This window comes from Echiichthys vipera, assembly GCF_963691815.1.
Source record: "Echiichthys vipera genome assembly, chromosome: 17".
NCBI classification, from domain to species: Eukaryota; Metazoa; Chordata; class Actinopteri; order Perciformes; family Trachinidae; genus Echiichthys; species Echiichthys vipera.
In genome coordinates, this window is record NC_139842.1 from 27,608,425 (window position 1) to 27,628,457 (window position 20,033).

At 45.3% G+C, this 20,033-nt stretch overlaps 1 protein-coding gene across 1 annotated transcript in view; it reads right to left on the minus strand.

Moving 5' to 3' along the window:
• The window catches only part of tanc2a (tetratricopeptide repeat, ankyrin repeat and coiled-coil containing 2a), a 102,533-nt gene that overhangs the window by 56,503 nt on the left and 25,997 nt on the right, over positions 1-20,033 (minus strand). Inside the window, exons 2-6 of the mRNA XM_083931424.1 lie at positions 18,410-18,558; positions 16,944-17,109; positions 16,536-16,856; positions 5,180-5,308; positions 4,805-5,074 (exon numbers count right to left, since the gene is read on the minus strand). Coding sequence (XP_083787550.1) covers positions 4,805-5,074; positions 5,180-5,308; positions 16,536-16,856; positions 16,944-17,109; positions 18,410-18,558 — 1,035 coding nt within the window. The remainder of the gene's footprint in view (positions 1-4,804; positions 5,075-5,179; positions 5,309-16,535; positions 16,857-16,943; positions 17,110-18,409; positions 18,559-20,033) is intronic.

Here is a 20,033-nt window from a genome sequence, read left to right on the forward strand (position 1 = left end):
ATCCGTAGTGACGAGTTTGCGACAAAATGGAACAGAGCCCATGGGCACACTGGGTGTCAAGTTCAGGCACCCTGACTCGTCCCTCCATGGCAATAGGGCACAAAGGCACAGCTGTGACACCCTGAGCCTCCTGTGTCCGTGCCACTTGGCATCCAAATGGAAGCTGTTAATCCAGTCGAGGCGGCAACCAATTTGCTCAAGGAAAAGGAACTGGCTCTAGGGTAGCAACCTGCCCCCTTGGAAAAGGAAAGATGATGGAGGACAATGTTCACACGTCAAAGCAAGGGCCTGGCCTTTATGGTTACGGTGTCCAGATCCACACCGATGAAGGCTATGTTCTGTGAGGGGATCAAAGAGCTTTTCTTCCAGTGCACCCTCAGACCTAGCTGAGACACATATGAGAGAAGGCTAGCTGTGTCCTTGGCGGCCTGAAGCCGGGTCAGCGCACAAATTAACCAATCATCGAGGTATGGCAGGATCTTCAGGGCCTGTGACTGCAGAGGCAAAAGAGCTGGCGCGATGCACATGGTGAATACTCATGGGAAGAGGGAGTCCCTGAACTGAAAATGACTGCCTTGGAAAGCAAAACGCAGAAACTTCCTGTGATGAGGCATTATAGGAAGATGAAAATATGCATCCTTCAAGTCGACTGAGGTGAACCAGTCTCCTTCGGCAACGGCATGAAAGACATCTGCTGTGCGTAACATGTGAAATGGCAAGACTTTTAGAAACTTGTTAAGGCCCTTTAGATCGAGGACTGGCCGAAGCCTGCAGCATTTCTTTGTGACCAGGAAGTAAGTTGAATAGAACCCCCCTGGCTGAAGCAGGGGTCCACAGGCTTGATTGCCCCTTTGGTCAGGAACGCACATAACTCCAGAACTAGGGCTAGGTTTTTGGCCGGGTCGTGGATATGGCAGGAAGTGCTTGAGCGCTAGGTGCACAGCCCGTAGCTCTAGCACATTAACATGCTCTGTGCAGTCCTAAACAGACCATTGCCCCTGCACTGTGCTGCTCTGCCACACGGCAGGGGGCCGGCCATTAGAACTGGAGTTTGTAACCCTGGGCGTGTTGAAATCACCCAGGGATCCAAAGTTTGCGAGAAATTTCCATTTCTGGCCCCCCGGCCTTTACTGGAGGGAAAGCGTGCAGGCTCTCCTGATGGCTGAGGACAGACTGGTAGAGTGATGAGACCCATAGTAGCCCCTGGGGTGAGAAGGAGGCCAGGGGTGGCCCCTGGAGGCAGATGCCGACTCCAACCATGCCGGGGTCTGGTTGTCATCTGGTGCGATCGGCCTGGACAGTTTGCTCAAGCGCCTGTAAAGCAGCTGTGCCAAACATATTCCCAGGTTCCACAGGAACCTTGCGAAGGGTCCTCCTACAGCCAGCCAGAGTCCGGCCACAGATATTCCTCAGAGGGAGGAACGGTGAAGGTGGCAGGGGCCAGAGTGCGTCTGAAAAAAACACTAGCAGGCGCTGGCTCTGCCTGCTGGGGATCCAACTGCAGGCGAGCCAGGGCTGCACGAATGATGGATCCCATGGAGCCATCTGCCGTCCCCTCCGCAGAGCTCTGAGCGGAGGAACGAGAGCCCGGCAGGACATCTCAATAAAGAGAATGGCAGAAGCTGCTACAGAAACAATATCCTCCACCGGAAAAAACTCAGGCATGGGTGTTTGCTCGGGTGAAACAGCCGTTTCTGTACCAGCACCAGAAAGGAGGGACAGGAGGAGAGACTTCATATGAGCTAGCTCTATCACCAACAGATTTACCTTCGAGGACAGCTCGTCAGACCTAGCTGTCTTCCTGGAGGAAGCACTGGCAGCTTCCATGGCACGCCGCTGGGGACGGGCAGGCAGGGCTGGGGACAACCGCCCTGACAATGTGGAGCCAGCATCGGCCATCAGGCTCTCCACCTCAGCCAGCCTTGCAGCTCTTACAGTGAGAGTTATGTAACTGCAGTTCATGCAGGCGTCTTCTTAGAGACCCTGCTTCAGGTGGACGAGGCAAAGACAAGATGGTCATGGCCATCTTCTGGCTGAAGAGGAGCCATACAGGAACTACAGGCATGCGAGTCTGGCGCCGGTACAGTCACGCCAGGTGAGAGCACTCTATTATATTATTTCATTTTTATTTTTTATTATTATTAGTTTTTTTTTACCTGCTATAGTGAGAGGGGAGCGACGGCAAACCCCTCCACTGATATGTCAGCTGTCAATAAAAAGCTAGCATCCTTTTAGGGCAGCCTGAGCGAGAGCACTCCTTTAACCGCTACAGGACATGTAACAACAAAGTAATGTAACAAAAGTTAGCTTACTTCATTAGCGAAAAAACACCATGAAGTAAGATAACAACGATACAGGCAAGGAGAGGGGAGCGAGAGCGCTCACTTCACTGATATCGTATCAACATGTGCTAACTCCTGCTAGCATAATATAAAAAAAAACAATCGATCTTACCAAATGGTGACGGTAGTTAGATTGCTTCATTAGCGAAAAACACCATGAAGTAAGAAAACAATGATACGGGCAAGGAGAGGGGAGCAAGAGCACTCATTTCACTGATACCGTATCAACATTTGCTAACTCCTGCTAGCATAATACAACAAACCAATCAATCTTACCAAATGGTGACGGTAGTCAGCTTGCTTCATTAGCAGAAAACACCATGAAGTAAGAAAACAATGATACAGGCAAGGAGAGGGGAGCGAGGGCACTCACTTCACTGATACCGTATCAACATTTACTAACTCTAACTCTCTAACTCTCAAACTAATTAAAGAAGTTTGTTCTTCTTTCTTAGTGACAAACGAGGATCAGGGCATCCATCCCTCCCGGCAAAAAGATAAAACGGCCTATTCAGGATATGTTGCCGTTGCAAGGTACCGACGGGCCAGAAGGGCTGCAGCCTCTGTCGTGTCAGAGGCAAAGCAGCGGGTGTGGGAGAAGTTTGAAAAAGTCATGGAGAAGGACTTTCAGGCGGCACTAAGATGCTTCTGGAAAACCATTCGGCACCTATGGAGGGGGAAACAGGGAACCGTCCAAGCTGTTTACAGTAAGGACGGGACGCTGGGGATCTCAACTGATGAGGTAATCGGGCGGTGGAAGGAGCACTTTGAGGAACTTCTTAATCCGACTAACATGCCCTCTTTTGTAGAGGCAGAGCTGGAGGCTGATGGGGAATCATCGTCAATATCTCTGGTGGAAGTCACTGAGGTAGTCTAACAACTCCACAGTGGCAAAGCCCCAGGGATTGATGAGATTCATCCCGAAATGCTGAAAGCTTTGGGTTTGTAGTGGCTGTCTTGGTTGACACGTCTCTTCAACATTGCATGGAAGTCTGGGACAGTGCCAAGGGAGTGGCAGACCAAGGTGGTGGTTCCCCTGTTTAAAAAGGTGGTTCCCCTGTTTAAAAAGGGGGACCAGAGAGTGTATGCCAATTACAGGGGTATCACACGCCTCCCTAGTAAAGTCACTCGGGCAAACCAGAAGCCACGGTTGATGGGGGATGTCCACAGGCTGTTGAGGGTCAAAGACAAGGCCTTCAGAGCTGGAGACGAATCTGGCTTGAGAACAGCAAGAGCCAATCTTTCCCGGGGCATTGGAAAAGCAAAACAGAATCACACACACAGAATAACATCCCACTTCAACGACAGCAAAAATGCACCGAGCCTATGGCAAGGCATTCAAGGCCGCACCAAAGGATTGCGAAAATGACACCTCTCTGCTCAACAACCTGAACAGCTTCTTTGCACACTTCTATGCACAAAACAACACTCGCCCACAGAAAACCCCAACACCTCCCCATGACCAAACTCTGTGCCTGTCTGCCGCCAGCATAAAGAGGACACTCTCTACTGTCAACGCAACAGGCCCAGACAACATCCCTGGTAGGGTGCTGAAAGACTGTGCAGAGGAACTGAAGGATCCTTGAGGGAGCCTGGGAGTATGCCCATCCAGTCTACATGTGCTTTGTGGATCTGGAAGAGGCATATGACCGGGTCCCCCAGGAGTTACTTTGGGAGTTGCTGTGAGTTTGGCCAGAGAATCGGAGCAGCAGGAGCTATATTGCAGTCGCTCTACCGCACCGGAACTGGAAGGCAAAGCTCTCGATCTACAGGTCAATCTTTGTTCCTACCCTCACCTATGGTCATGAAAGCTGGGTCATGACCCTAAGAACGAGGTTGCGGGTACAAGCGGCCGAAATGAGTTTTCTGTGGAGGGTGGCTGGAGTCACCCTTAGAGATAGGGTGAGAAGTTCCGCAATCCGTGAGGAACTCGGAGTTGAGCCGCTGCTCCTTTGCAATGAAAGGAGCCAGTTGAGGTGGTTCGGGCATCTGGTAAGGATGCTACCTGGGCGCCTCCCTAGGGAGTTGTTCCAGGCACGTCCATCTGGGAGGAGGCCTCGGGGAAGGCTCAGGACCAGGTCGAGAGATTATATATCCACACTGGCCTGGGAATGCTCGGGATCCCCCAGTTAGAGCTGGTTAATGTGGCCCAGGAAAGAGAAGTTTGGGGTCCCCTGCTAGAGCTGTTGCCCCCGGGACCCGACCCCGGATAAGCAGTAGAAGATAAGTGAGTGAGTGATACACTGTCCATAAGTAATATGACTGCTCAATGTACTGTATAAAAACTAATAACACTCTCCAACATGTCACCTCACAAGAACAAGATAGTCATTCTGTAAATAAAGCATGGCGTGGATTTATAGCCGCGCAGCATGATTTAGTTTTTAATTTTTACTAATAAATTAGGTTGGTACTTGGGAACTTGATTTGTATAAAACTATATATAATGTCTCTCTGCTTACATTTAGGAATGGTCTGGCTTCTGGAAGCAGTTGGTGACATGCCGCTCCCATGGCAACTGAGAGCCACCAGGCGGGCGATGATAGCCGTTTTGCCAAAGCCCATGTTGCCCTTGATCACCACGCCCCGACTGATTGAAGGGTCACTACTGCGAAGACAAGCATCCACTTCCTGGAAGAGCCACTCCCTGCCAGTGAACAACCAATCAGAGAGATAGAGACCAGGAACCTCAAAGTTGAGGGGCTTCAGGTTGAGAGAGGGAGTGAAACGAACTGCAGGAAAAGAGGAGAGGAGCAGAGGATTGTAGTGGTAGTTCTGGTAGTGTTACACATGGGATGTTTGAAAGGCCTATCATTTGTTTGTTTGTTTGTGTTTACCTGTGTGGTCCTGTTCACTACGACTCCCAGCATTCTGTCTGGGCATTCTGAGGGACGTCCTTTTTGGTGGGATGTGTCTCTGCTGCTCATCCAGATAGGCTAGATCTTCAAGGTGGGCAGAACTAGTGGCTTGAGAGAGAGAATTGAAGAACTGAAATGAACAAAGTTGTCTATAAATACTCAAGTAGGTAGTAGCATTTGGAGCGTTTTAGTAGCATTACAAGCAGCGGATAAGCTCTGGGCAGCGAGTTGAACGCATTAAAACGTCTTTTGTAACCACTTATAAATAACACCAAACACATTAAAAGAAAAGATCTCTACATTGGAGAAACAAAACAACCACTCCATAAAAGCATGGCCCAACACAGGAGAGCTAACTCCTCAGGCCTGAACTCTGCTGTCCACTTACATCTCAAGGAGAAAGCCCACTCCTTTGATGACAACAATGTCCACATCCTGGACAGAGAGGACAGATGGTTTGAAAGACGATTAAAAGAAGCTATATATGTAAAAGTGGAGAAACCATACCTATACAGAGGAGGAGGTCTGAGACACCACTTATCTCCAATTTATAATGCTGCCCTATCATCTCTTCCCAGGAGATTCAACAATCTAACCTCAATGAACAACTGTTCACAAATAGCCTCCTGTGACTCCAACGACTGTCGTTATAACCCAGTAGAGCACTAACGAAGTCTAAACCAACTTCCCACCAACAACTGTCACTCTAACGACTGTCGTTGGCGCTTGGAGCATCATCTGCCTCGTTAACGTCCTCACTAGAGGTTAAATGACTGGATCTCTACACCAGACATTTGGACCAGTCCCAGCCTGGTAAAATGCGTAAATGAACTAATGAAGCCTCTTGAATGAGAGAGAGAAACGTCTTCCAACACAAACAACCAGGTCCAGTTGCTTTTGTCTTAAATTTATTTGGGGTATATTTAGGATTCTGATAGCTGATATCAAGACCAAAACAGTGATACATCTACTTGGTGTTTATGATGCGTACTACACGGTGGTGTAGTGGTTAGCACTGTCACCTCACAGCGAGGAGGTTCCATGTTACGGTCTTTCTGTGTGGAGTTTGCATGTTCTCCCCGTGTCTGCGTGGGTTTTCTCCGGGTTCTCCGGTTTCCTCCCACAGTCCAAATACATGCACGTGTTAGGTTAATTGATGACTCTAAAATTGCCCGTAGGTGTGAATGGTTGTCTGTCTCTGTTTGTCTCTATGTGCCCTGTGATAGACTGGCGTCCTGTCCAGGGTGTACCCCGACTCATGCCCGATGTCAGCTGGGATCAGCTCCAGCGACCCCGACAGGGACAAGCGGTTGAAGATGAATGAATGAATGAAGGTAAAACTCACTAAAAATTACTCATCTTATCCATGGTAAAAATATTTTCAGAGTAAAATTTAATTATGTGCAGTGACTATAAATCATTTTAAATTGTATTTGTAAATATATAATAAAACATACTATTCCTATTCAGTGAATTTTTTACATGAATAAAATGTGGAAATATTAAAATATTCTAGTTCCCACTGAATTCTAATTTTACTATGTATTAATTACTTAGATTGATTTAATACATTTTACTATTCCAAAAAGTCCGTTTTTTTTCAGTGTCAACCACTCAAGAGCAGATTTGTGGTTAAAAGTTGAAGAAAGTCTTTGACATTGTCCTCTTTTCGTTAGTTAGTAAAGTGCAGAACAGGCAGGCTTTGCAGGATATTCTCCGAGAACTGTAGTGTGGCTACTACAAAGCAGTGGGAAAGCAAACAAAGCCTGGATCAATGCTGTTAACTTTAACTTTCCCTTTCCAGACAAAAACAGACAGAAACCTACCCAAAGTTTGATCCAACAAAATGAAGATACAATCCTCTAACGCCACAGAGGAATGTCTATGCTGGCTGGGCCTTGTATCCTGTGTGTATGTATGTGTGTGTTTTGAGAAACGTCATACACGTCACTTCCTTCCCCTTTAGTTTTTATCAGACACAGAGAGAGGAAAAGAAGGACAGGGAGGATGAGATTTGATCATGCTGCTCAGGCGTCTGCTCGTTTTGTTTCCACACATTCCAAACTACAGTCATGGAGCTCTTTATCATTGTGTTTTTAGAAGTGTTGATAAGCTGCTCTTCAATTCTGGACAGAGACAGGCTTACTCTTTCCCCCTGCTTTCAGTCTTAATGCTAAGCTAGGCTAACCAACTCTTGACTCCAGCACTGTACTGTGGACTGTACTGCGAATGTTGAACTATACCTTTTAGGTTTATAATCAATATAGAAAATTCATGATACCTGTGCTTTATGTGTCGCTAAAGCTAAAAGGAAAGACAGCGGCATTTGAAAATGGAGCACCTGAAGCCGTTTGATCCTTTTTATGTACTTCCATAATTCTTGCACTTCTTGACTAGTACCTTCATTTATCTGACCAAAATGTGTTTATTGCTTATTGGGACCTAATTAAGGTTGAGTATGTAGAATCTTTATTAAAAGCTATATTTAACAAACAAAATACTCCTGCGTCTCAGAGGATCTTAGTGATCTAGAAGGCTTATGTAGTGGGAGCATATCAGTGATATACTTCGGCCCTAGACCATGTAGTGATTTATATGTGAGCAGGAGGATTTTGAAATCAATTCTCTGACGTACAGGAAGCCCAGTGTAATGATTTAAGAATTGGTGTAATGTGCTCACATTTTTTGGTCTTTGTTAGAACTCTAGCAGCAGCGTTCTGAACAAGCTGTAGCTGCCTGACAGTTTTTTTGGGAAGACCTGCAAGGAGACCACCAGACTTTGATTTGGAGAGAATAGGAATGAGATTGTTTAGGTTAGAAGGGTGTCTAAGTTTCCCAATGTTCAGTCTCTTGGTAGTCACAACAGGAATGTAGAAGGTGCCAAGCTTTGACGCAGCAAGCCTTGGGCCCAGCTGATAATGTGGTCTACTGCTGAACCCTTTTCTGTATCAGTAATATTCAGGACTGCTGTCAGGGTGGGGCGGGGGTGGCCATGAGGGGGGAGGAGGAGTGAGTGATCTTCACTCACATTCGAAATGAACGGGGCGGTAGAGGGGGATGGACACCTCTCCTCTTTGCTCTGGTGTCTCTCATGGTCAGCGCTCTGCTTTTGCAATGGCGGTCCTCCTTCGACATTCATGATAAGCTGTGTTGTGTCTTCCTTCCTCTTGTCCCTGGCAGTAATGATAGATGGATGACGCAGGAAGTAAGACATGTTGCTAATTAAAAGCTTTACTCCCAGCTTATTTAGTCAAAGTCCATCTGCCTTAAAAAGATGCAAACCTGTTCTTTAGTTGAACACTTGCTTGCTGGGGAGGTTTCTTGGTACTTTTCCTCCCCGCTGGGTCCTCCCAGTTATCCGTTCTCCTTTGTCGCAGGGAGGTGGTCTTCTCTTTGGCTTTGCACCAAGTGTGTTCCAGGGAGGATTATCGCTGGTAGATTTATTACCCTGTACAGGGAACTCCCGTTTCTTAGTAGCTTCATCATTGCTAATTAGCTGGGTTCTGGCATGCCCCTGTCCACTGTTTTCTGTCAGTGCTAGAGTGGTATTGTTTCCACAATATCCATTCACTTCTATATATACTTCTAACCGATTATTTTTGTCACCAACAGTAAAATCTTCTGTAGTAGTTTGTGGTAATCTTCCGTAGAGAAGGGAGACATCTTCTGCTGATTACCTTTAGCACTGTAGCACAGGCTCAGGCTTATCTTGAATGGTAGGCCTCCCTGCCTAGCGTTGAGGAAGTTGTAAAAATATTAAAATGCCTCTGTTATCTAAAAGAAAATATAATCGCACTGGTTTTGTAAGTATCCAGGAACTGTTGCTCTTTGTTTCTTATTGAGGAGAAGCAAATAGTAGCAGATAGTAGCAAAAAATGCAAGCAAAGGCGAGAGCAAGCAGAAAAGCGTCCGCTCTGTAGCAAAGCAGGAAGTAAAACTTAAAGCTGCATGAATTATTTTTCGTGGAACAAACTGTAAACACAACTTTGACATATTATCCCCGTATGAGGCTGATATGGCTCTGTGATGGCTCCTACTGTCAACTAGGGTTTTCGACCTGCAACAGGAGGATTTCTTTCTCCTTATGTTCATTATGGTATTCCCCCCTTTTGTTATGGACACTTGAGCCAGGTTGCCTGTATATACAGTAAAGATGACGCATATGGATCATGTGGAAGAAAACATGATTGAGAAAGTAAATAACAGGGCTAGGTCACCGTGTACTGGGGACATAGGCCTGATAAGCACACATTCTTATCGGGGCGGCTGTGGCTTGGTGGCAGAGTGGGTCGTCCTCTGTTCGAGAGATTGGTGGTTCAATCCCCATCTCCCCCTGGTCCACATGTCGAAGTGTCCTTGGGCAAGACACTGAACCCCGAATTGCTCCCCGTGCTGCGCATGGGTGTGTAAATGTGGTGTGAATGGTTAGATCAGATTAGATGGTATGTAGATGTCCACTGCCATCAGTGTGAATGTCTGTGTGAATGGGTGAATGTGACAGACACTGTGAAGCGCCTTGAGTAGTCAGATGACTAGAAAGGCGCTATATAAGTACAAGTCCATTTACCATTTACCATTCTGTTTAGAAAACAATAGAACTGTGTTTGGGCATGATGACGTCTGGTCACAAAGTAGACGCTACTGATTGCAAATGTTTGGGTGTGTATTGGAAAGACCTGATGGGGCCTGTAAACATTGTCAGCACGCGGACCTCGGTATAAGAGGGGAAGTTCTGTTAAGAGACACTTGAATTAAGGAATTTGGAAATTGAGGAACTTAGGATTCAGAATCTTGGAATTTGTGTTAGCCTTGATTCAATAAAAATTCCCCTTGATGGCTGTGAGACCTCTCTGCTGACTCATTCTTGTAGACCTTTCTATTAATACATTGTTCTACCATAATCACCCCCTGGTGGCTGGCTGCAGTATAGGACAAAAGTCCAGCCCCCTCCATGTTAGTGGATGGGACATGGGCCAAACTAAAATGTCAAAGTACACCACAAATGAATTAATCCCAAAGATGGTTTCTTTCAATGTAGGTACTTTTTTTTTTTATCACTGATTGATTTGAGTTTGAGTTCATTTTTCTGATCAGTTTGAATTACTTATTCGATGCTATAAAAACCGGGGGAAACCTCATGATTGACAGCAAGGACTGACTTGCTACTCCCTACTGTGCTCTGATGCAAAATTACAACATGGCGGCGCCTGCATCTGGGATACTTTGACTTCATTGTTTACAGTGGAAGGAAGGAGAGATACGTCCTCCATCTTTATATGCAGTCTGTGGTCCTAACAGGCTTAAATAGTTACCGTTGCCTAATACAGATCTAACTGACAGCAATTTCTTATTATATAACAGACAATATATGCTGATACCAGTTTTTTTTATGACTGCTGAAATTGTCCTTTAAAGTCAAAGTCAAGTGAAAGGATATTTAAAATGTCTTCCAGTTCTAGTGTTAAATATTCTTTAGAAATAAACTTTTTTTTTTAACCCTTATTTTTTTCAGGGGGAGAACACTGAGAGCAATGCTCTCTTATTCAGGAATGCCCTGATCACATTCACACAGTTACACATTCACACCTGGAAGCTGCCCAGTAAACCCGCAGTCTGCTGGCCACTGAGCAGCTCCACTGGAGCAGTCTGGGGGTTATGGGCCTTGCTCAAGGGCACCTCAATGGTGTGATGAGGGAAGGGCAAGTGCTCAGGTCACAAGCTAGCTTCTCTAATCTTTAGACCACCACTCCCTCCTATTGATCTTTGAAAAGGATGTACTTGCATTATTATGCCATTATCATTTTATCAGTGGAAAATGGTCTCAAAATGGCAATTTTATCGCTTCTCGCAATCATTTCTGGGACAATTTATCGCCCAGCAACATTTGTTATTGTGACAGGGCTATTCCTGATGTCTATTTATTTGCGACTGTTCCGGAAAAAGATGTCATTGAGCGGTTCGCAGTGGTCTAATGTGGAGAAGTGTTTACTGCAGATTTGATCAGATGAAAATATTCAAAAACAGTCTGACAAAACAAAAACTTCCAGGGGTGATGATGTATAATCAAGAAGCAGTCAGGCCGAGCCTCGGATTATTTCAAGTAATTTGAGTACAAGCGGGCCTGGGCTGTGGGCGAAGAGGAAGGGGGGGACAATCAAGCTTTTGGCTTTTGACCTGCCAAGGAACTGCAGTTGTGGATTTGCTTTAAGCTAAAATCTGGTACAGTGCAGCAAATGGTGACAGTAATATTTTAAATAAATAAATAATACAAATAAATATCCGACTTACTGGATGTAGCTATGTCATGCTCTCCCACTGTGTGACCCTTAAATGATACGTCCTCATTTAAAGTAACATATTACAATAGACGTATTCTCCTAACAGACGTCGCTCCTTACACTGGAAAATGGATTAACACATGTATAGATACAGTGCCTAGAGAAAGTCATGATACCCTTTTGAAATTGTCACTTTTTTGTTGTTTTACAGTCTGAAATGATAATACATAAAAAAAAAATTAAATTCCAACGCGATTTACACATTTTACCTTACAACATTTAAGTGATTTTCTTTTACCAAAATTTCTGAAAATGAATTAAAAAATCAAAACTAGAATAGCAGGATTGGAAAAGTGATGAGTCCCCGGATGTAATACTTTAATTACAGCCATCGGTCTGTTTGGATATGTCTCCAGCTTAGTGCACCTAGATTGGGAAATATTTCCCCATTCTTCCTGCAGAACTGTTGGAATTCAGTAAAATTCTGTGGTGAGCGCTGATGGACTGCACTCTTCAAGTCCATCCACAGATGTTCTGTAGGATTCAGGTCAGGGCCCTGAATAGGCCTCTCTAGGACATTCACCTTCCTGTCATTTAGCCACTCTGTTGTTTTTATGGTGGTATGTTTTGGTCGTTGTCATGCTGGAAGGTGAACCGCCTGCCCATTTTCATATTTGTCTCATAGAGGGCTGCAGGTTTTCCTTAAGAATTTGGGTGGACTTGGCAGCAGCCATTTTCCCTTCAATCCTGACCAACTGCCCAATCCCTGCTGAAGGGAAACAAGCCCACAACATAATGCTGCCATCACCATGCTTCACTGTAATGATGGTGTTTTTTGGGTGGAGTTCATCCAAAAAAGTTCAATTTTGGTCTCATCTGACCATATAACCTTTTGCCACATGGCATCAGAATCTTCAGTGTTGTTTTGGCATACTGTTAACGACACTCAGTGTGACATTTTCAGAAGAGGCTTCTTTCTTGCCACCCTGCCATACATGTAGAACTTGTGAAATTGTTGTCACATGCACAGATCGACCAACCTCTGCCATTAAGACTTCTAACTCCTTCAAGGGCACCATGAGCCTCTTGGTAGCTTCTCTGATCAATCTTTCCCTGGCTCAGTCATCCAGTTTGGAGGGGCGGCCCGATCTAGGCCAGGTCTGGGTGGATCCATATGCCTTCCACTTCTGGACAAAAGTCTGAACGGTCCTCAGAGGGATAGTTAAAGCCTTTGAAATCTTTTTATATCCTTCTCCTAACTTGTGCCTATCCAAAACTTTATCCTTTTGAAAGCATCTTTCCAATTAATGGTGAATTCTTTGTGTTACTATCAAGCCCCTGCCACAGCGACTTCCTGGTTGATCCAATACGGAAGTGCCCAAAACTGCAGTTCTCCAAGTGTCCACTAGGAGTAGTTTGCACAATAGAGCATTGACCCCATTGACCCCATTGACCCCCATGTTAAACAGACCCTTTTCAAGGCATAATTAAACCTATTTGAGGCCTGGTACAAAAGAACATTATAGTCTGTATGTTTAGGTCATATCTCCATGACAACACTTAGGAGGGTGATTTGTTTTGTACCAGGCTATTTTTTTTTAATTTTATTGGAGGTTAAAGTTTATGAATAAATTATAAAATGAATAATTAGGGGCGTGGTCTCTTGAGTGACAGTTAGCCCCTGGCCCTCACTTCTCCTCAGAGGCTAGTTGTAAGAATTAGCATGCTAACTTCGTCATCTTGACCTGGACTGTGGTCATACGTGTGGTGGTGTTACCATGAGTGACAAGATGGTTTGCTCTTCGATCAACTGTACAAACAGATGGTTTAGGAACACACCGTGTTAATGTTAGCTTTGTTATGCTAATAAAATAGCCGCACTTGCACCATCACTTCCAATACAGCCAATACAATCGATGACACATACACTAGATTCTAATCTGGAGCAATGGGAGGATTCGAGCTGTGAGGGTCGGTGTTTTACAGTCTATGAGCATGGTACTGTGTTGAATATCAGTTTTAATCATAGATCATAAATGCTGGTTGCTTGCACTTGACTCCTGGAGCCGGTGTAATCTCCGCTAAAGACACGGGAGTGCCTCTACTTGACTCGTGGAACCGGTGTAGTCTCCGTTAGAGACACGGGACTCCCACTCCATTTTATCTAGTAACGTGTTCTTTAAGCTAGCTCCCGGGCAGTGGTGCTAATGTGGTTTTATTCTGTAAACATCACCCAGGCGGCCGTATCTCCCTCCCCCCAAAATCCCATCAATGCCCTTTTTTGGTAAGAGGAAATGAGTAGGAGTCAAAGTCCAACAAGATGGCGGCTCCCAGTGGAGTGGAATCCTCAAGGAACAGCTGATTTTATTCTGAAGTAATCAAAAACACCACAATTGATGTCAGGGGGAGGCCAATTAAATTGGTGTGTAATCTGGAAGGTGATTGGTTAAACCTGAGAATGTTTATAACTAGGGATGCTCGATATTGGCTTTTCTGCCGATATCCGATATTCCGATATTGTCCAACCCTTAATTTCCGATACCGATATCACCCGATACCGATATATGCAGCCTTTTTACACCAAAATTCATCACATATCACCTATTATGGAATTAACACATTATGCCTAATTCTATTGTGATGCCCCACTGGATGCATACATGAATGCAACACGGCTTTTCAAATGTAAACACAGTCTGTACAAAATAAGTTATTGAAAAAAGTGCCATTCACTTATTTGTTTGTGTTTTTAGAGAGAATATTTTGCCTCAAACAAAATTACAGACAACATCACAACAAGGAAGATGCATAGCTTCAGTCCAGAGTAGTAATCAAACTTAGTTTTCTTTTTCCAGACTGAGTAACGACAGAGCCGTAACTTGGCAAATAATACAATCAATAAATTAGCAGTTAAGCTCAACATGCTAACCTGTATTGGATCTAACGGATACAGCACCAGAAATTACCTTCTCGACGTGACAGTAAACAATGCTGTACAATTTGGGTAAGCACTGGTCTGAGAAACACTTGCGCCTGGGCACGAGATAACGAAAAAAGTGTTTTTCTCGGTGTCGGCTGTTGCTTATTTTCATCACTTTGCTGCACATATGTAGCGTTTAACTCCGCATGATTCTTCTTGAGGTGGGTGATCAAATGTGATGTATTTGTTTCCTCCTCTCATAACCAAAACGCCTTGCAGTCATTGCAAAGCGCACATATACTGTTAGTAGATGACACTTGGAAATACTTTCAAACCACGGACATCTCATGCACCGGGCGAGCAAGCTTGTTAGCCACGGTTAGCAACCTACGAGTGAAGCGTGTTGTTGTTGTTATACGTCATCAAGCATGCGCCTGTAAACGGCCCGTGTTGCATTCAGGTACACTCGGAAATGCTGAAGCCTACAGAACTAACATCGGTTGTAAAAAACCCGATACCGATAATTCCCGATATTACATTTTTAACTCAATATCGGTGGGCCGATATTATCGGACATCCCTATTTATAACGGTTATTCTAAAGGGACTCATCACTTTTCCAACACTGCTATTCAGTTTTTCATTTTTTAATAATTTTCTGAAATTTTGGAAAAGAAATATAATTTGAATGTTGTAAGGCAAAATGTAAATCCCGCTGGAAATTCTATTATTCCTATACATGAGAAAAAAATAATAAAAAGCTGATTACAAACAGAAAAAAGTAGTCATCAAGTTTCCTCTTGTTATGCTGAACTGCAGCTGTGGGATAAGAGTGGAACCGGACCCATCTCACTTACCATTGACAGCTCAATCATTTCTCCCTCCCCCCTTGCACGCAACCTTGGTGTTATCCTGGACCCCACGCTCTCCTTTGATCACCACGTCCGCTCCATCGTCAAGACCTCCTACTTCCACCTCCGCCGCATCGCCAAAATCAGACACTGCCTCTCCCCCCCCTGCCGCTGAATCCCTCATCCACGCCTTCATCTCCTCACGTCTCGACTACTGCAATTCCCTCCTCACTGGCATCACCTCCCATTCCCTCCATAGACTCCAAATGGTCCAGAACTCTGCTGCTCGCCTCCTCACTCACACCCGCTCCCGCGAACACATCACCCCCATTCTCTACACCCTCCACTGGCTCCCGATCAAACAACGCATCGACTTCAAAATACTCCTCCTCACCTTCAAAGCTCTCCACCATCTGGCACCACCCTACCTCTCTGACCTCCTTACCCCCCACCGCCCCTCCCGAGCCCTCCGATCCTCCTCCTCCCTAACTCTGACCATGCCACCTTCCAAACTCAAAACCTTCGGACACAGAGCTTTCTCTAGAACTGCACCCCGACTCTGGAACTCTCTCCCCCAGCCCATCCGTGACTCTCCATCACTCACAACATTTAAATCCCGTCTAAAAACCTTCCTTTTCTCACAAGCCTACAACCTCCCCTACCCATAACTACATTCACTCCCGGCCTCTCCCCCCGACTCCCCCCCCCACCCTCCTTCCGCTCTCCTCACCCATTCAGCCCCTCCCCTTGACCCCCCCCCCCCCACTGCTCTTCAATCCATCCCCCCACCTCTATTGTTGTACCTGTTTCTGGCTATTTGTCTGTATCACCATTACCCCATGCCCCCTTCGCCTTGCTTCCCTGTCATCCTTGTCATCCTTGTCCCCTGTTGTTTATCATCTGTATATTATATGTCCTACTCTGTAAGCGACTTTGGGTCCCTGAAAAGCGCTATATAAAATAAATGAATTATTATTATTATTATTAACAGCTAACCCTACCGAGGCAATCATTGCATAGAATCTTGTAAGTGGTGAGGGTGAAATCAAAACTGAGCTTGTCTGCATAACCGTCATTCATTTGACTGTTAGTGTGGTGAATTATATGCCTCTGTTTGCTAGAAGGTGGGTTTTAAAGAAGAGGGGACACATTATTATCATTGAAGCATGGAAACTCGTGAACTCACTACATTAGAGAAAGAGTAATGTATTTCCTTCCTAACAGGGCGAGTGTGTGGGAGCACACTGCAGGACTTGAGTCAAACATGTCATCCATTTGTCATCTTACCAGCAACTGAATTGGGGCGGGGCATAAGGTAGAGAGGGATGGAGTGGGTGGAGCCTGATGAGCGGGCAGAGCCGCGACCTCGGCCTGGGTGGAGCTTGTTGAGGCTGTAAGTGGAGGCAGCCATGTTGTCCTCGACCCTGTACAGGAAGCCAGGATTTGTGCTTCGAGCTGTTACCATACAGGAACAGGAGGCGGAGGCCACCACTGGCCGCACCCCCAGCTGCCAGAGATTCAGGCTGCTGCTACAGTAACTATCACCAAGATACTTGCCGCTGCCATCTCGCTCTGCTGCCGAGTCAGCGGAATAGCTGGTCAACGTGGCTGGAAGTCAGTGAGGAAAAGACAGAAAAAGTTAATTCAGCAGTGAAAATGTTTCTTTTCAAAGAAGCTGTATGTACAGTTTGTCACCTATGATGCCACTGTCTCTGCTCTCCAGTGTTGAGGTGAGGGAAGTAACAGAGGCGTGGTTGGAGGAGGTGTGCTTGTTGTTGTTCCACTCCCCTCCAGCAGGAGGCTGCAGTGTGGAGCAGGGGGAGGTACTGCTACTGGCCAGACTGGAGGAAGGAGATATTCTCTGTGGGAGAGAGGAGATTGTAGCCTCACTTTCTTATACAGTCTGTGTATGCAACAACACATGTAGATAAAAGCAAGCTTCAAATATCAATTGGATAAAAAAGACAGGATAGAAGGAATCTATATAACATTTGGAGAATAAAGCAACGTTTGGAATAGAATAGAATGGAAAAGAATAGAACAAACTTTTGTTCAGCCGAGGCAGGACAATTGTCATTGGTCTCTCTCTGGAGCATAAAAACAAACCACATCGCACCCTCTGCACCTCAGTACAGGTGCTGGGCCCGTCATCCTGGCTATTTCACTTGGTGCACACCTTGGTGGTGAGTACAACCTCCTACTCAACACATCAACAACCCATCATTGGGGCGGCCAGTGGCACAGTGGTTGGAGCAGTCGCCCTTTGTGCAGATGCTGAGGGACCTCGAGGCAGTGACCGCAGGTTTAACTCCAACCTTTGGAGGCCCTTTGCTGCATGTATCCCGCTCTCTCTCAGGAGACCGGAGTCTGTATAAGCCTGTTGGAACCCATCCCCTCCGACAAATCGCACCATAAAAAGAAGTACTAGAGGAGTTTGACTGGCAGTTACCATTACCCGTTACCGCTAGCCGTTACAGCTAAGTAAACATTAAAGTTAGCCGATCAAGGAGAAACATGGCCAGCCTACAGTAGCTAACAGACAACCCGCAATGCCTGCCGCTATTGGCTTGTACAATGGAAACAGAACGTGATTGAAAAACATTGTCAAATCAGTCACATTTAAAAAAATAAATTAATTCAGTCTAAATATATTTTTTTTTTGTATTTTTTTTAAATATAGCTTTAAATAAAGATTCTACATATTCAACCTTTAAGTGTAATGTGCAATGTGCAATGTAATACTGTCCTCCAATCTAATCTGACACATCCCACAGTGAAACACATGAGAAACAACCATTACTATTAAGAGGCATAGTGGGAGAAACAGAAGAATCAGGAGTGTTGGCACTGTAGGTATATTTATACATGGACCTGATTGGAAGAAGGCCCATGTCGTTTGGCCGTACCTGTACTACTTGCAGCATGTTTCTGTATTTGGTTGTGTTTTCTGTATTTGCAGCATTTTTATGCTTTGCCGAATAGGGAATTCTCACTACAATATGTGAAGGGGAGAGACAGAAAACCAGGAACAATTGACTTACCGTATAATACAACAGCTCAAACTTCTGCAAAAATACAATTTGGTTTACTGATCTGTTCGGAAGTTAGTCAGCAATAAAAAAACAAGTGTGTCAGTGTGCATCAGTGTTTGAGTTGATTACCTGTCCATCATCCTGGGCGTGGTAAGGGGATCCCGGCTCTCCACTCATTATCTTTTCTCCCAGCAGGAATCCCAGCCTGGTCATCAGAGCATCAGCTGCCTCGTCTGGTGAAGGTGGGGGTCCCAGCTCCTCATTCTCACCTGGCGAGCCTAAGAGGGCAGAAAGGAGGACATGGTTTTTGATTAGGTGTCCCATTTGTCTGTAAATAACATGCCAAACACTCCGACCATTTACCAAATTAGAATTTTGCATCCAAAACTTATCCCTAATGAAAGTCAAAAGCAACTGGACATGGTTGTTTGTCTTGGAAGACGTTTCACCTCTCATCCAAGAGGCTTCATCAGTTCATGTACGCAACTGACCAGGCTGGGACTGGTCTAACAATCTGGTGTGGAGATCCAGTTATTTATCTCAGTTGAGGGAACCGACCGTTCACAAATGGCCTCCTGTCACTCCAACGACGGTCATTGGCACTTGGAGCACAAAGGGTTCCAGTGACATCCTCACTAGAGGTTGAATACCTGGATCTCCACACCGGACCTTTGGACCAGTCCCAGCCTGGTCAGTTGCGTACATGAACTGATAAAGCCTCTTGGATGAGAGGTGAAACGTCTTCCAAGACTAATAACCAGGTCCAGTTGCTTCTGACTTAAATTTCTTTCAGGATAACGATGACCTGGGCAAATGAGAACATTCACAGGCCCATCCAAACTTGATTTGCGCAATAACTGATTTTTTAAAAATTATTTTGTTACCTTTGGACAGAGCCAGGCTTGCTGCTTCCAGTCTTAATGATAAGCTAAGCTAACCTGCTAAATACACGTCCATTTGATTCAAGCCCTTGCCAAAAGGGTTCTTAGGGCTAGTGTTGCTTTCGTCAACGAAAATGATGACGAAATGTCTTCGTCAACGAACCTCTATCACGTGACGAAAACTAGACGAGAAAATGCTGGGCATGTGACGATGACTAAGACTAAATATATAATGCAATTTCGTTGACGAATAAAAATGAGACGGAATGTCTCTTTATTTTCGTTGACGAAAACGAGACGAAATAACGTGAGAACAAAGTGTGACACCAGCCGGGGGTCGTGTTTGGGAGGAAAAGAAGAAACACTTTCATTACACAGACGTGGAAAGGAAAACGGCATGTGTTGTGTAAAAAGAAAGAAATGCAGCCACAAAATCACAGGAAAAAACACCACAGATCTTAAGAGACACCCCAGGGCATCCCATAATGAACTTTAGGTAAGTCAAGACGTAACGTAACGGTACTTTTTGTTTTATTAAGCTCATGCGCCATGAGGCTACGGTTAATGTGTCGGGTTTTAACGCTAGCTTTGGCGTTAGCCACTGGAGGTGTGTGTGCGCGTGTGCGTGTGAGAGAGACTAGCGTGTGTGTGTAACGTGTACGTGTACGAGCACGAGCACGAGGCCTACGGGGGCTCTGACGTCATTTTATGTGCGCCTGTTCGGACATAGAAAAAAAATAAAAAGACAGACCATGCGCGGACATTTAACAACAACAACAATGGCGGCGAAGGTTCACGTTGGTGTGATGCGGAGGTGGAGTGTTTACTGCAGATTTGGTCGGATGAAAATATTCAAAAACATTCGGACAAGA